The sequence below is a fragment of the Mirounga angustirostris genome, unplaced genomic scaffold (genome assembly GCF_029215605.1).
Source record: "Mirounga angustirostris isolate CCGP_5_RB_7025 unplaced genomic scaffold, mMirAng1.0.hap1 SCAF_9, whole genome shotgun sequence".
NCBI lineage: Eukaryota > Metazoa > Chordata > Mammalia > Carnivora > Phocidae > Mirounga > Mirounga angustirostris.
In genome coordinates, this window is record NW_026991717.1 from 103,212,543 (window position 1) to 103,227,933 (window position 15,391).

A 15,391-nucleotide genomic window follows, 5' to 3' on the forward strand; every position below is an offset into this window, starting at 1 on the left:
ACCAGGAAAGGATGTAACAGTAAAAGGTAAGGGACTTCTGGGGAAATGGTAAATTATTATAGTAAGAGAAACTCGGATTATTAAAAAAAAATCTCAGGACTTGTGGGAATCACCTTTAAAAGCATAACAAGTCACTAAATTGGTATCTCTAATTTAAGAATACTTAGCTGTGCATGGAGGCTGGAATCAGGAAGCAGCATAGGAAGAAAATAAGGCTGGCTTCCATATTTCTGCTTCGCCCTCTTATAACCTACTTTTATTATAAAGCTCACCCTTCCCACGTTGAAACCTTTATGAAGTGGGTTCTGCTCTAATCAAAGAAAGGCACCACTCTTGCTTTTCTCTCTGTCTCTGGGGCCATGCAAAGTTCCAGGAACAGAGTAGGTGCTCAGTTAGGTTTGTTGGATGAATTAATTAACCAAATAGAAAGGACAGTTCATCAAAGAAAAGCATTCCTCCTTAGACCGTAAACCTTTAAAAGTTTTACCAAGTCCAATTTCAGCTTTAAAAAAAAAAAAAGAGCTGAGGTGCCTGCATGGCTCAGTCGGTTAAGTGCCTGCCTTCAGCTCAGGTCATGATCTTGGGGTCCTGGGATCAAGCCCCACATGGGGCTCCCTCCTCAGCCGGGAGCCTACTTCTCCCTCTCCCTCTGCCCCGTTCAGCCCCCATCACTCATATGCAAGCATATGTGCTCTCTCTCCCTCAGATAGATACATAGATAGATAGATGATAGATAAAATCTTTTTTTAAAAAAAAGAGCTTATTTTAAACTACACAATCATGCAATAACCTGACACAGCGATTTTCCAGCTCTGCACTCGTATTAATGCACTCACCCTTTCTCACCACAGATCTAAAAGAGAGTTTTCATGAGAGAGAAGAATGATCTTTAAGAAATCATATGCAATAGGATTTAAAATTGGACATTTCAACCGAGGCACCACGATACAAGAGTATGATATTCCAGAGCAAAGTTTCAGACCAACATCCAAATTTTTAATGAAATCGCCCAACACTGATTATATGACTTTTAAACCTAACCTCTGCTGCACTGAAGGTTATAAATGGGGCTAGCTGTTAAAGACTCAGAGAATTTCAGAGGGGGTATTTCTTTGGAGAAGTGGAAGGCCTCAAGGAATCACCCAGAGCTTATAGCATCTCTCCAGAAAAAGCCAAGAGGAGACAGATGGGGGAGCGTCCCTGCTGACCAGGAAGAGAGTGTCTGAGGTTAGGTCAGCCTGCATCCATGGAGCCTCCCCAGGATAATTCGGGCCATGCCCGAGAGAGAGCAAGCACGTGGGTGTCTGGACACTGACTGCTGAACTGAGCCTGTATCTGACAACCAAATGCAGCCTTAAGAGGAAACAGAAAAGCAACAAGACTGCCGAGCATGTGCTCACGGGTAGGGGGAAGAATTTCTCCTAGGGAGCAAATTCCACAGCGACAGAAGGTAACACCATATATTTGTTTAGTGACTTCAGACCATTCACGCTGCTTGTTCAGCACACTGGTTACTCACGTCTTCTCCCCATTTGGAAGTCCTCCCATAAACCTAGAGTTGTCTTCCAGCTGGGAAGGAAAGATGGAATTCCTTCCAAAAACTAGGTAACTGTGCTCTTAGTGGGCAGCTGGGGACTGTTTGGAGCCTGGCTATTTAAGAGCACTAAATATAAACATATAAGAAAAAACTGATGACTTTTTCTGAAATGAACCATCCATAAACATCACCAGGAAATCCATTTTGCTCCATAATCGATGCCAAGAAAGAAAGCTGCCACCTTAGAAAAATAAAAGGAGGAGAGGGAGGAGGAAGGAAACACGCATGACTCTTACCCAGGCCCTGATTCTGCTGTTCCCACTTGATGGCGTCTGGCACCTGGTAGGTAGCTCCATCCAAAGGGCCCAGGTTTCCCTGCTCTGAGCCAGGTTCTTGGGACGCGATGCCAGGGAGAGTAAACCCAGGCAGTTCAGCATCACCATCCAAGCTCTCATCCAGGGACTCTGTGTCTTTATCTTCTTCATCTTCCTCCTCATCTTCCTCTTCTTCATCTTCCTCCTCCTCATCTTCTTCATCCTCATCTTCTTCTCCCTCTAGGAAAAAAAGAAATCAACAAGAAACACAAAGGAATACAGTAAGTGCCTACATACGAATCTTTTGAAATGACCCAAACACTACAAAATAATTGTGCTTGACCTTTGGAAACAAATTTTATAGCCGAAGTTGGGCGATGTGGGCCTTGCAGGATTATGTGCTCACCATATACCTGTTTTAAACTTTCAAAATCACAATTATGTCAGATCATTAGTATGCAGCATGTTTATTTGGAGTCAAAGTTCAGGTAATATAAATTTTTAGTAGTCAAATTTATATTTACAAAAGTAGAAAACATCCCATCCCTGTTTTCTGGAGGCCATTAAAGGTGGACCCACTAGGTTAATATACAAAATATATAAAGAATTTATACAACTCAATACCAGAAAAACAAATAATCCAGTTAAAAAATGGGCAGAAGACCTGAATAAACAGTTTTCCAAAGAAGATATACAAATTGCCAACAAACATAAAAAGATGCTCAACATCACTAATCATCAAGGAAATACAAATCAAAACCACAATGAGATATCCCCTTACACCTGTGAGAATGGCTAGAAACAAAAAGACAAGCAAGTGTTGGTGAAGATGTAGAGAAAAAGGAACACTCATGCATTGTTGGTGGGAATGCAAAATGGTGCAGCCACTGTAGAAGATGGGTACGGAGAGTCCTCAAAAAATTAAAAATAGAAATCCTATATGATCCAGTAATTCCACCCAAGGAAAATGAAAACATTAATTCAAAAAGATATATGCACCCCCACGTTTATTGCAGCATTATTTACAATAGCCAAAATATGGAAGCAATCCAAGTATCCAAGGATAGATGAATGGATAAAGAAGTGGTATATACAAATACCTTGGAATGTTACTCAGCCATAAAAGGAGTGAGATCTTGCCATTTGCAATACATGAATGGACCTAGAGGGTATTATGTTAAATGAAATAAGTCAGACAGAGAAAAACAAATACCATATGATTTCACTTACATGTGGGATCTAAAAACCAAAACAAATCAATAAACAAACAAACAAAAGGCAGACACAGACCCATAAATACAGACAACAAACTGATGGTTGCCAGAGGAAAGAAAGGATGGGGGATGGGCAAAGTGGGTGAAGGGGAGTGGGAGATACAGGCTTCCAGTTATGGAATGAATAAGTCACAGAGATAAAAGGTACAGGACAGGGAATATAGTCAATGGTATTGGAATAGCATTGTATGGTGACAGGTGGTAGCTACACTTGTGATGAACAAGCATAACGTATAGACTATGTTGTACACCTGAAACTAATGTAACATTGTGTGTCAACTATACTTTGATAAAAAAAAAGATTTGCCCATTTGAAAGCACCAAAATACTAACAGAACTTAAAGAGTGTCCCAACCCTTTTGTATCTTATAATACTAAACAAGAAAATTCATCATTTGGGCAGAATTTTCCTTTTATTCTTCTTCCATATCAGTGAGTAGAAGTCACAACATGTTAAGTGAGAGGTACATATATGCACTCCTGGCTCCTGTTGGAAGACTGACCCAAGAAAGTGGAAATGATTACATCAACATTCTTAATTCCACTCTAAACGAGGTTAGGAAATAGGATATTGATCAAAGACAGTCAGAAAAGCACACTTGAAAAAAACCATTATCATTACCATCACCATAAGAGTTCAATTCACAATTTGTCACATTCAATGCTTTAAGTGGAGTAGCTGTAGGAAACGTAAGATCCCCAATTTTACTTTGTTTCACCAATTTTAATTTTCTAGGAATACTTCGAGGCTCCCCCCTCACCATGGATGCACCCTGAAGCCCCTGATGAGAGCTCACAAAGCTCACTGAAGGCCTTGCCCTTGGCCTCTTGTCTTGGCTCTCCACAAGGCAGTTTGCAAAAAGGAACTCTCCTGGGATGGTGGAGAAGGAAAGAGGGAGGATTAGAGCCACCCAGGAATTCTGAGACTCTCTTTTTCTGCTTCTAGACAATGTTGTCCACACACATTCCTTTGCACCTCTTGTTTACAGGGTTTTTTTTAACTTTTAAAAAATATTACATCTAACCTTTCATTCTTATATATCCTCTAATTTTGTACGACTTAATACCTCTCGCTATTCCAAAAATTCAATGACTATTTATCAAGCACCTAGTTCCGGGCACTAGGAACAAAACAGCACTGTCTCTGCCTTCATGGAGCTGACAGGCCACTCAAGGAGACACACAGCACACACAAAGAGATATAATACAACATGACACTCTGATTAAAACCGGGAAGAAGATGGAAAATGGCAGGTTCTGCTTTTTTGGATGGGGAAATCAAGGAAAGCTTTTCTGGTAAGGTGAAGTTTGAACAGAGATTATACCAAAATAATGAATGCTCTTGTTTAATTTAGGTCAATATCTACAGGAGGAACATTCCCAGCAGCAGAGAACAGAAGAACAGCAAAAACAAAAGTCTTGAGGCAAGACACGTGTGCTGTGTTCAAAGAATGGCAAAGACTGGCCTGGGAGCAAGAAGGGACAGGAAATGAGGTGGGAGGGGTAGGAAGGGGTCAGATCTAATATATACTTATAAGGAATGACGGGCTTCAGGGTGAAAAACAGGCTATATCAGAGCAAGAGACAAAGCAAAGAGACCCATTGGGAGGCTATTTTACAAGCCAGGGAATAAGATGATGGTGCTTTGAATGAGGTTGTAGATCTGGAAGCAGGAAGAGGTGGTCAGATCTGGGAGTAATGTGAAGGTAATTTGAAGGCAGAGCCCTACTGATAATTACGATGTGGGATGTGGAAGGAAGATCTCACTTTATTAAAGATGGAAACTAAAGGGTAAAGAGCAAAATCAAGAATTTTATTTGAGACACATTAATCATGTGGTTGCTATGCCTATAACTTCCAAGTGGAAACGCTGGAAGCCCAGGGAAGATCAAAGCTAGAGATAAAAATGTAGGACTCATTGATTTAGAAATAATATTTACAGCCTTGAGACTGGCTGAGATCACCAAAAGAATGAGTGAAGATAGAAGAAGTGGTCCAGTCTAAGCCCTGGGCAATCGAACATTTAGAAGTTGGCCAGCAGAGGGAGATCCAGCAAAGGAGATGGAAAAGTGACCACTGAGGTGTGAGAAAAACCAAACGAGTGAGGTGTGGACAGCGTCAAAGGAATAAAACACTTCTGAGGGCCTGAGTAAGAAAACTGAGACTGTCCCTCCAGCATTGACATTACCTCTGGCTTTGACACTTTGGAAGTGATTAGTGACTTAACCTAAGTTGTTTTGTGGAATGGGAGGAAGACTAGAGTGGTTGAAAAGAAAATTAGAAAAAAAGAAAGTAGATACAGCAAATATTTAAAAAAAAAAAAACCTTACAAAACTTTTTGAAAAAAAGAACAGTGACAACAATAGCCATATTATGAAAAGAGCCCAGATGTCCATCGACAGATGAATGGATAAAGAAGATGTGGTATATGTGTGTGTGTGTGTATAATGGAATATTACATAGCCATCAAAAAATGAAACCTTGCCATTTGCAATGATGTGGATGGAACTAGAGGGTATTATGCTAAGTGAAATAAGTCAATCAGAGAAAGACAATTATCATATGATCTTACTCATATATGGAATATAAGAAACATAATAAAGGATCATAGGGGAAGGGAGAGAAAAATGAAACAAGATGAAATCAGAGAGGGAGACAAACCATAAGAGACTCTTAATTATAGGAAACAAACTCAGGGTTGCTGGAGGGGAGGGGGGTGGGGGATGGACATTAAGGAGGACACATGATGTAATGAGCATTGGGTGTTATATAAGACTGATGAATCACAGACCTGTACCTCTGAAATCAATAATACATTAAATGTTAATTAATTGAATTTAAATTTAAAAAAAAAAAACAGGGACAGAAGAGGGTAGCTGGAAGGAGATGTAGGGCCCAGGGTACCTTCTGAAAATAGGAGATACTAGAATTTGCTTGGAAGTTATGGGTGAAATCTGGTAGAGAGGGGGAAATTGATGGTCAGGAGACAGGGGACAGGGCTGCTGGAGGAATGTCTGGAGATGAGGTTTGGCCACAGTTGTACATGTGGACCTGAGCCACACAAATGTAGTATGGCTGTGTGACTGTGGACAATTTACAGTGCCTCGGCTTCCTCATCAGTAAAACTGGGGTGGTTCCTACCTCACAGGGCTGCTGTAGGATTACATCAGTTAGTATGTAAGGTACTTAGGACTAAGCCTGGCTCACCATGGCCACTCTGTGAGGTTGGTTTCTTTGCTATGGCAGAGAAGGGATGGGACCCAAGGCACAGGCTGGCTCAGACCCATCCTCCACTGCAGTGGGCACAGGGGCAGGCAGGAGGACAGATCTGGTGGTGGGAATATGTGAAAGTTGTCTTCATATTTCTTTTATTTTCTCAGTCAAATAAGAAACTAAGAAGGAAAAAAGAAATGTTGGCGGTCTGAGGCGAGAGGAGAAAGTGTGAAACAGTCATCTTGGAGAATGGACAAGTGAATTCCCCAGGAAAATGTGGGAGGACTGGCAGGCAGCCCGGTGGGCCCACTTGAGATGTGACATCATACATTTAAAGTGAGACATGTTAAGGGGGTTGTGTTTTTCTCCAGCCACCTTCAGCTGCTTGGGTGCAGGCATGGGTGGGAGGGGTAGAGGAGGCAGAGAGATTGAACCAGCAGCAAATTTTGCTAGAAGGGTTCAGTGATGGAGGGGTGGAGGCGGGAGGTGGTTGACTGTGTGTGAAGGAAGTAATTAAAGATGGACAAGGCAAAGAGTACAAACTCCCAACAGTAACACAAGTAAGTCCTGGGGATCTAATGTGCAGTATGGTGACTATAATTAACAACACTGTATTGTATACTTGAAAGTTATTATGAGAGTAGATCTTAAATATTACCAACACAAAAAGAATAGTATTTATGCGAGGGTATAGAAATGTTAACTAACCTTACTGGGGTAACCATTTTGCAATATATAAGAGTATCAAACCATCACATTGTACACCTTAAACTTACATATGTTATATGTCAACAATATCTCAGTGAAGTAAAACAATATCTCAACAAATCTCAGGGGAAATAAAGATGGACCAGGGACTCTTAATTATAAAGAGAAGCTGAGGAAGAAGCTGGACAGAGAAAAAGTATGGGGTCACTGGAATTTGGAGAAAACTATCAGGAATCATCACAACTATTTGATGGCTTTGCTGACCTTCCTGTAGACAAAAATTGGCCATAGGCTAAAAAAGAACATTTCTTTATTTTGAAAGCATTATAAAATCACTTTTAGCTGCCTTTTCTTTCCACAAACCAAAAAGGGTTGCACTTGATGGAATAATTGTGACAGTATGATACTGATCCCCTAGGAACACGAAGGCAAAGCCCTGCGTTTTCAGCTCTCATCACTGAACTGTTGACCACTGACCACTACCACCCACCAAGGACAACTTCTACATGACCCTCAAAAAGCTCAGTTAATTCCTTCTCCTTGAAGTATAGAGCTATATGACCCAGCAATCCCACTTCTGGGTATATATCCAAAGGAAACAATATCATACCTCAAAGAGATATCTGTACTCTGGGGTTCATAGTCCCATAATTCACGAGAGCCAAGGTATGGAAACAACCTACATGTCCACTGACAGATGAATGGATAAAGATGATGTGACATACATATAATAGAATATTATCTGACCTCTAAAAAGAAGGAAATCCTATCATTTGCCACATGGATGAAACAGAAGGACATTATGCTGAGTGAAAGAACTTAGAAATAGACAAATACTACATGGTATATTACTTACAGGCGGAATCTAAATTAAAAAAAAAAAGTCTAACTCATAAAATAAACAAAAAGTCTAACTCATAAAAACAAAAAGTAGAAAAGTGGTTGCCCTGGGCTATAGGGTAGGGAAAACAGGGAAAGATTGGTAAAAGGGTACAAACTGTCAGCTCTAAGATGAATAAGGTCTAAAGATCTAATTTATAACATGGTGACTATAGTTGATAACACTGTATTGTATCACTGAAATTTGCTAAGAGAGTAAAACTTAAATGTCCTCACACAAAAAAAGTAACTATGTGAGGTGATAGCTCTGTTAATTAATCCAGTGGTGGGAATCCTTTTACAATGTTACGTGTATATCAAATCACCATAATGTACCACTCTAAATATCTTATAATTTTATTTGTCAATTATACCTCAATAAAGTCAGAGCCATAAAAATAATGAAAAGGACAAAGTCAGGCTGCATGTAAGCAAGCCTGGACCAACAAAATGGTCACTACCTTCATGATGTGATTTGAGTGACATTGCTCAGGTCAACATGTCTCATAATCCTTCCCACACTCAACCAACCTAATGGAGCCTTCTTTCTCTTCCTCCCTGTCCTGAAATGCCCAACATGAGATGCCAGGTCATGCCATGGTATCTCTCTTGGCAGAATACTCTCTCCAGAAACGCCCTATGGAGTAGTATACAATTTATACTGGAAAGGAAAGAAGGGCCCTGACAGCCGTAGGGGATAAGAGAGGAAAGCCTTCCCCTTGTACCATCAACCCTGCCCTTCAGCACAAAGGAACTTAAAAGGTTTACTATTTTGTCACTTTTAGTACTTGAGGAATTACATCGCAAGCCTGAGAAGATAGCTCTAGAAAAAGGAAGTTTCAGGAACTGTGCAGAGAAGACAGGAGGAAAACAAGCCTTTCTGGAGTGAGATTTCTCTTTTATAGCCTTGTTTCCTCATTATCTTTGTCAACCAGTGAATGTTCTTATTTTGTAGGAGCCTACAATCATTTCTAGCTGTTAAACATCTTTAGTAGAATGTCGGCGGTACTCTGCTGCAATTTTCTGTGGAACTGTGACTGCTCTTACAGATCAGTAACAAAAAAAGGTATGATCACCTTTCCAAATATTACCAAAATAATGTACGTGATTGCAGTTTGACCCAAAAAGGCGGAAAACTACTGGATAAAGGAAGGATGTCCTATGTTGTATAACCAATGACGAGCACAGGGCTTGGCCATCAGCAGTGTTCAAGAAGTATTTGTTGAGTGGATGGACAGGTGAATGAGTGCACAAACAATGAGCTAGATCCAGGTTTTTAACAATTGCCTAGGTCTAAAAAAACACAGAGTAACAATTGATAAACAATTAGTAACAAACACATTCCTCTAAATAATCTTGTAGCAAGCACAAGGGCAACATATAAGAACAACAGGTACAGAAGGCGCTTGATGGAATGAGCACTGGGTGTTATATGCAACCAATGAATCACTAAATTCTACCCCTGAAACTAATAATACACTATATGTTAACTAAATTGAATTCACATAAAATTTAAAAAAAAGAACAACAGGTGCAAAACAAACCAGAGTTGTATGCCTTGATTTTCCATTCATAAAAACTAAAGAGAAAGTCACCTCTATTTCTGCCAGTCTTTCAACCAGTCACACCCAAGAGCAACAATGATGTCATGAACAGCTCTGAACACAAAGGGCAATGACATGAAATAAACGTTCGACAAATAAAACCGTGCCAAAAACAGTAACAGGATCCCTGATCCAAAGAACTAAAAAGAAAGAACTCACTCTATAACTCTACCAGGTTGTATTTAAAGGTTATAGGGCAATGCTTTCTGAATTTGATAACTCTGTTAAACCCCAATTTTATTTTCATTTATTTGAATCCTAAATAAGCATGTGGATCAATGTAAAACACAAACACACACACACACACACACATTATCCCATATTAAAATGACACAGAAAAGGGCAAAAAAATGAACCTCTAAAAAGAAGCAATTGCTCTTGGTTTATCGGATATAACAGATATCAAGTAATAGTGATCAAAGACTTAAAGTTCTATTTGTCCTGAGAATCCCTGACAAAACACTGCAGTCCAGGTAAGGAAGATTCATAGAGTTCAGCCTGAAAATTGCTTCTAGTTTTGTCACCTGGTATGGAAAGTGCATCCTCCCAACTGACTCTTCCTTCTTCCCAGGGTACTTGACACTGATTACTTCATGATGCCAACCATTCGCAAGGACGCTAACAGCAATCAAGGGGGCAGTCATGATGGTTTCTGAGTAACCACCTCTAGTGACAGACAAAATCCTCCCCCCACTTCACACTGTTCCCACTCCCAAGCACGTGACACCCATTGCATAAACTCCCTTTCACTCTTGCTGAACCAGCATCAGCTCAGGGTGTCCCACGGAATTCAGGATGCACGGTCTGGCATTGACTGAGGCTCCTTGCCATGGACCTAACAGGATTGTTTCATGGTATCCTTACTAAGATCGAGTCACTTGCTGGCATGTCCACTGTCAAGAATTGTGACACCTAACAACAGTGAAAACTTGACAGGTGTCAGCCAAAAAACCGAACACAGGTGTTTGGAGAGTAGATAGCTCAGCGTCCAATGGGGATGCAGACATGGTTCAATGTCTCATTGCTGGGCTTGAGGGGAACTGAAACTGTACCATGAAAACTGTAAAGCATTAAACAGAGATGTCAGGGTAAGTGCCACATGGTAAAGAGATGCTTGGTGATACCAAGTAGTGTGTCCAGAGCTTCCACAGAGAATGTCCTGTTGCAGGTGGCAGGGAAAAGAAAAGATCTGTCTAGACAGTATCTTCTCTAAGCCAGTTTTACCTGTCTGACCACTCTCTGACAGAATCCCTCAAAAGCTGTTTTATAACCCATAACAATACTTGGAACTTACATGGGGCTTTTCTTCTGAGGGACTCAAAATACTTTGCAGGCATTATCCTCCAAGCTTACATTGTCAGCGAAACAGAAAGCAAGTTTGATAAACTTTGTTTTGCCTACGGCCTGCATAGCTAGTGATAGAACTGCCTTGAGTGCTTAAATATCATAGCAGAGCCTCAAACAGGTTTAATAACCCAGAATTTTTGGCTCTCTAGGTCAGGCCTGTTTTATTTGTTGCAAACATTTCTGCCTAAGGTTACCAAAACCAAGAGTTTGAATTTTGTTCAGGACCAGAACCATGGGTTAACTCCCAAAGAAATCAAATAGGACGTATGGGAGAAAATTTACCCCATGGCCGTGGCCTGAGTAACCTGACTCCGCTACAAAGTCCAGTTGCCATTAATTTAATAAGCAGCTCCCACCCAAGATCCCCAGTTTCTCTCATCCCATTTTTATCACAGTTTAGACATTTTTAGATTTCCAGAAGCTAGAGACATAGCTAGCACTCCCAGAGTATTACTAATGAGGGGAACCTTGGTTGAGAATACATCATCCCAATAACGGCGGTAGGAAGAATTCCAATAGTAATACTCATACCCAACATAACCTGTCTCTCTTTGTTGTTGTTTTTTTTTTTCTTAAAGATTTTATTTATTTGACAGAGAGAGAGCAGCAGAGGGAGAGGGAGAAGCAGACTCCCTTCTGAGCACGGGCCTGATGTGGGACTCAGTCCCAGGACCCCGGGATCATGATGTAGCCGAAGACAGACACTTAACCAACTGAGCCACCCAGGTGCCTCAGCAAGCTGTCTCTCTTTGATTTACAGGAAGAAGAGGATCTCACCTGTATATTCTATCTCTTTGGAATAGCAATCATCAATCTGAATCGTCATCTTTTGTTTTAAGTGTCAAACTTCTCTTTTTAGTGGCCCTTTTCTTTCCTTTGCGAAGTTTAAAATTAAATCTAAAGTGAACACATTAGGGCACATGAAAAAGAGAAAGAATACCATAAAAAAAAAAAAACAGGGTGGCTTGGCTGGGCAGATGCTGAGTATGTATTAGTCTTTCTCCCACTTCCCCCTTACATGGAGTAGCTCGGACACATCCCAGTGACAGATTTCTAAAAGAAGAAACATTTGGGGGCACCTGGATGGCTCAATCGGTTGGGTGTTGGACTCTTGGTTTCGGCGCTCTGAGCTCAGCAAGGAGTCTGTTTCGGATTCTCTCCACCTCTCCTCCCACCCCACCCTCCCCCCACCGCTGGCTCTCTCTCAAATAAATAAATAAAATCTTTAAAAAGAAAAAATAAAATCAAGAGGAAACATTTGTTGGCATGTGTTTACCTGGCAATCACTATACAAATATAATCAAAAGCCACTGTAGCCAAATGGTTTCCACACTTAAAGAGGCTGAAGCATTGGGGATGGCACTGCTTTTATTTTCCAGACTTTTTTTAACTTGGGCACCAAATTGGGTACAAAACTGAAAAGCCAGAAAAGAAAAAAATTAAATCTGTTTTGAGGATATGAAACAATTCTCCAGCAGATGGCTCTCTGGTATCATAAGGGGTTGGGAACCCCAGAAGCTTCTGAAATAATTTCCACCAAATTCAGCAGCTCACAAAGTTAAGCTGACTCAAAATTTATAGAATTCTCTTACATTTCTAAAGTCTTAACTCTTCCTGCCAACGAAATGCTTTCACATTTTATCATGTAATACTGGATATATACAATAGAATACATATGTAATATTTATGTTATTAGTCTTAACAATGAATTGAATCCCAGAGAATTGAATATTCCAGCTCTGGCTTCCCAAAATGAATTTAAAGAATCACTTAAGTTTACTGAGCTCCCTGTTACCTGCCTGAGTGCAGATGTTGATATGCATTCCAAAGAAAGGAATGAAATAGTGTTCAACCCCACAATGGGATGCAAGAAATCTAAGCACATTCCCACTGGATTTCTAGCAGAATGTAACTGGCAACCACTTCTTTGTTCACATAAAAAGTGTTTAACCTCAGGCCCAAAACAAGCACTGGATTTAAAATGATAACAACAGGGCGCCTGGGTGGCTCAGTTGGTTAAGCGACTGCCTTCGGCTCAGGTCATGATCCTGGAGTTCCGGGATCGAGTCCCGCATCGGGCTCCCTGCTCGGCAGGGAGTCTGCTTCTCCCTCTGACCCTCCTCCCTCTCATGCTCTCTGTCTCTCATTCTCTCTGTCTCAAATAAATAAATAAAATCTTTAAAAAAAAATAAAAAATAAAAAAATAAAATAAAATGATAACAACAATAAGCAGGACAAGTCAAGTAGCAAGCACATCAATTAAACAAGATAATGAGCAGCCCTCTTGGTGCAGTGGGCAGTGTGTCAGTCTCATAAACAAGATAATGGTCCTAAAACCATACACTCCATTATTCATCACTTACACAATGCTTGGTAACCACAGGCCAATGTGGATACAAGAAAGATCGGACCCTGCCCACCTGCCTTTAAGGAGGTCTGGAGAGCTAATTTAAGAGCAGAACCTGACGATCTATTGTTGGGAAGATAAGACTCTTTTTGGGTGCACATACTAATAAAAATGAAATGGGATTAGGTAAACTTGTGGATTGAATGCCAACACTTAAAATGTCAGAGTATTCCACAAAAAAATCCAAACTTTCAGCTTATCCTGAAAAACTTCCAAGATCTGACACCACTGAGCTCACATACTCCTCCTGGCAACAATATGAACAAGATCTGTCCGGATCAGAGGGAGTATGTGCTCTCTACTGCACCACACTCACCACTCCCTGTCTTAGGCGCCTTCCTTTTTGCTTACTTACGTTGTCCACCTGGCCCCTGACCCATGGTTGCATGGAGAAGATGGGACTATTTCATTATAACAATTCATACATAGTAGTAAATGATGATACCTAATTTTAATTGATAAATGACATAAAATATTCATATTTATTATGCATTTACTCCAGGTCATGCAAGCATTTACTATATGAAAGATCCCATTTTATTCTTACAAGAAAAGATAAGAACATCAATAGCCCTGCTTTACACAGATAGGAAAACTGAAGTCGAAAGAAATTAAACAATTTGGTCAAGATCATAATGCTGATTCATGACGAAGCTAAAACTTAGAGTTATGTCCATTTAAGTCCAGAACCAGAGCTACTTTCAGGTCTATACTGCTTCTCAGTGTGGGCTGCGTGGTCTGAGAGGCTTCATAAAGGAGGATGAGTTTGAGCTGAACTGTTTCTATTTCTCCTTCCTGTCCTCTTTTAACTTTAACTTCATAGCCTTCTGTTTATAGAATAGCATAGCACTATTATATATTACAAAATGCAATAGTGAGCCTATTATCATACAGGTATATTTCTTGTATAGTGAGAACAGTGTTATACTGCCTAGACATGAATCAGATGGGATTTTCTCTTAAGGGTGGGATGGTGTCAATCATGATGGTTGTCTGGCAGTCAGTTGCCTAGGGATTGAAGGTATGTCCTTCAACCTGCAAAACAGGGCTGATAATATGTATGTGGGATTGGGGATTCCCTACTTGGTGGAGGGCCCTAGAGGAAATTTATGTCTTGGTCTTGGCTCTTCCATGTGGGGGCAGGGAGGAGGAAGACAAAAAAAGAAGTTACACTCTGTATAGGAAACAAGGCAAGAGCTGAGTAGCCAGAAACCCTGGCAAGGTGCTTGAAAACTATTCTAACACTTTGGGTATAGAACATAAAAAAAACCTTCTCAGAGAGTGGAATGGGTCAGGGTCTGGGAGACCTGAGAGCTTATTAGCTAAGGTAAGATCAGAGAAATCAGTATGTTGTGAGCCTAATTCACTTTGTGCTTCTTTTATTTTCTTGTTTTATTTGCTTTGTGTTCCCTTAGGTTCAAGCCAAGTATTTTTTTGAATTTCTACACAAGAGAGAGGGTTTTCACTTTTGCTCGGGCTAGAGTTTTTTGGATTTTTTTTTAAGATTTTTTTAATTTATTCATTCGAGACACAGAGATACTGAGAGAGAGAGAGAGAATATGAGCAGGGGGAGAAGCAGAGGAAGGGGGAGAAGCAGGCCCCCCGCTGAGCAGGGAGACCGATGCAGGGCTCGATTCCAGGACCCTGAGATCATGACCTGAGCCAAAGGCAGACACTTAACGACTGAGCCACCCAGGCGCCCCGATGCCCCTATTCTTATTCACTTTGTTTAAAAGCTTTCATGTAATAGTTCAGTTAGACTTAGAGGTGAAGATGTTACAAATACTGAGACTATTAAAACAAAAATTGCAAACTTGGTTTTTAAATTTTTTACCTCTGGAGCGCCTGGATGGCCTAACCATCTGAGCCACCCAGGCGTCCCTGGGCTAGAGTTTTAATAGGATATAAGACCCCTCAGAGAACACATGTAGCAGATACCCTGAGAAAATTGAGGGAGCAGTGTCGGGCCCTCTGCCCACCTGGAGAATCTCCTTCTCATAATAAAACATTGGAGATTCTTTCCACATTTTTAACAGAAGAAATTTCCATAGAATATTTTGTTTGGAGAACAATGTAGAAGGAGGTAGTACGGCTGAAGAAGAAAAGGC

The 15,391-nt window shown here is 40.5% G+C and overlaps 1 protein-coding gene across 10 annotated transcripts in view; it reads right to left on the reverse strand.

Annotated features, from left to right (window-relative positions):
- Nucleotides 1–15,391, reverse strand: part of ARMH4 (armadillo like helical domain containing 4) — a 230,560-nt gene that overhangs the window by 75,774 nt on the left and 139,395 nt on the right. For all 10 annotated transcript variants that reach the window (XR_010405202.1, XR_010405201.1, XR_010405200.1 and 7 more), the window contains one exon: nucleotides 1,834–2,091. Coding sequence is in view for 7 of the 10 variants with exons in the window: in XM_064571104.1 (XP_064427174.1) it covers nucleotides 1,834–2,091 (258 nt within the window). In the remaining 3 variants the exon portion in view is untranslated. The remainder of the gene's footprint in view (nucleotides 1–1,833; nucleotides 2,092–15,391) is intronic.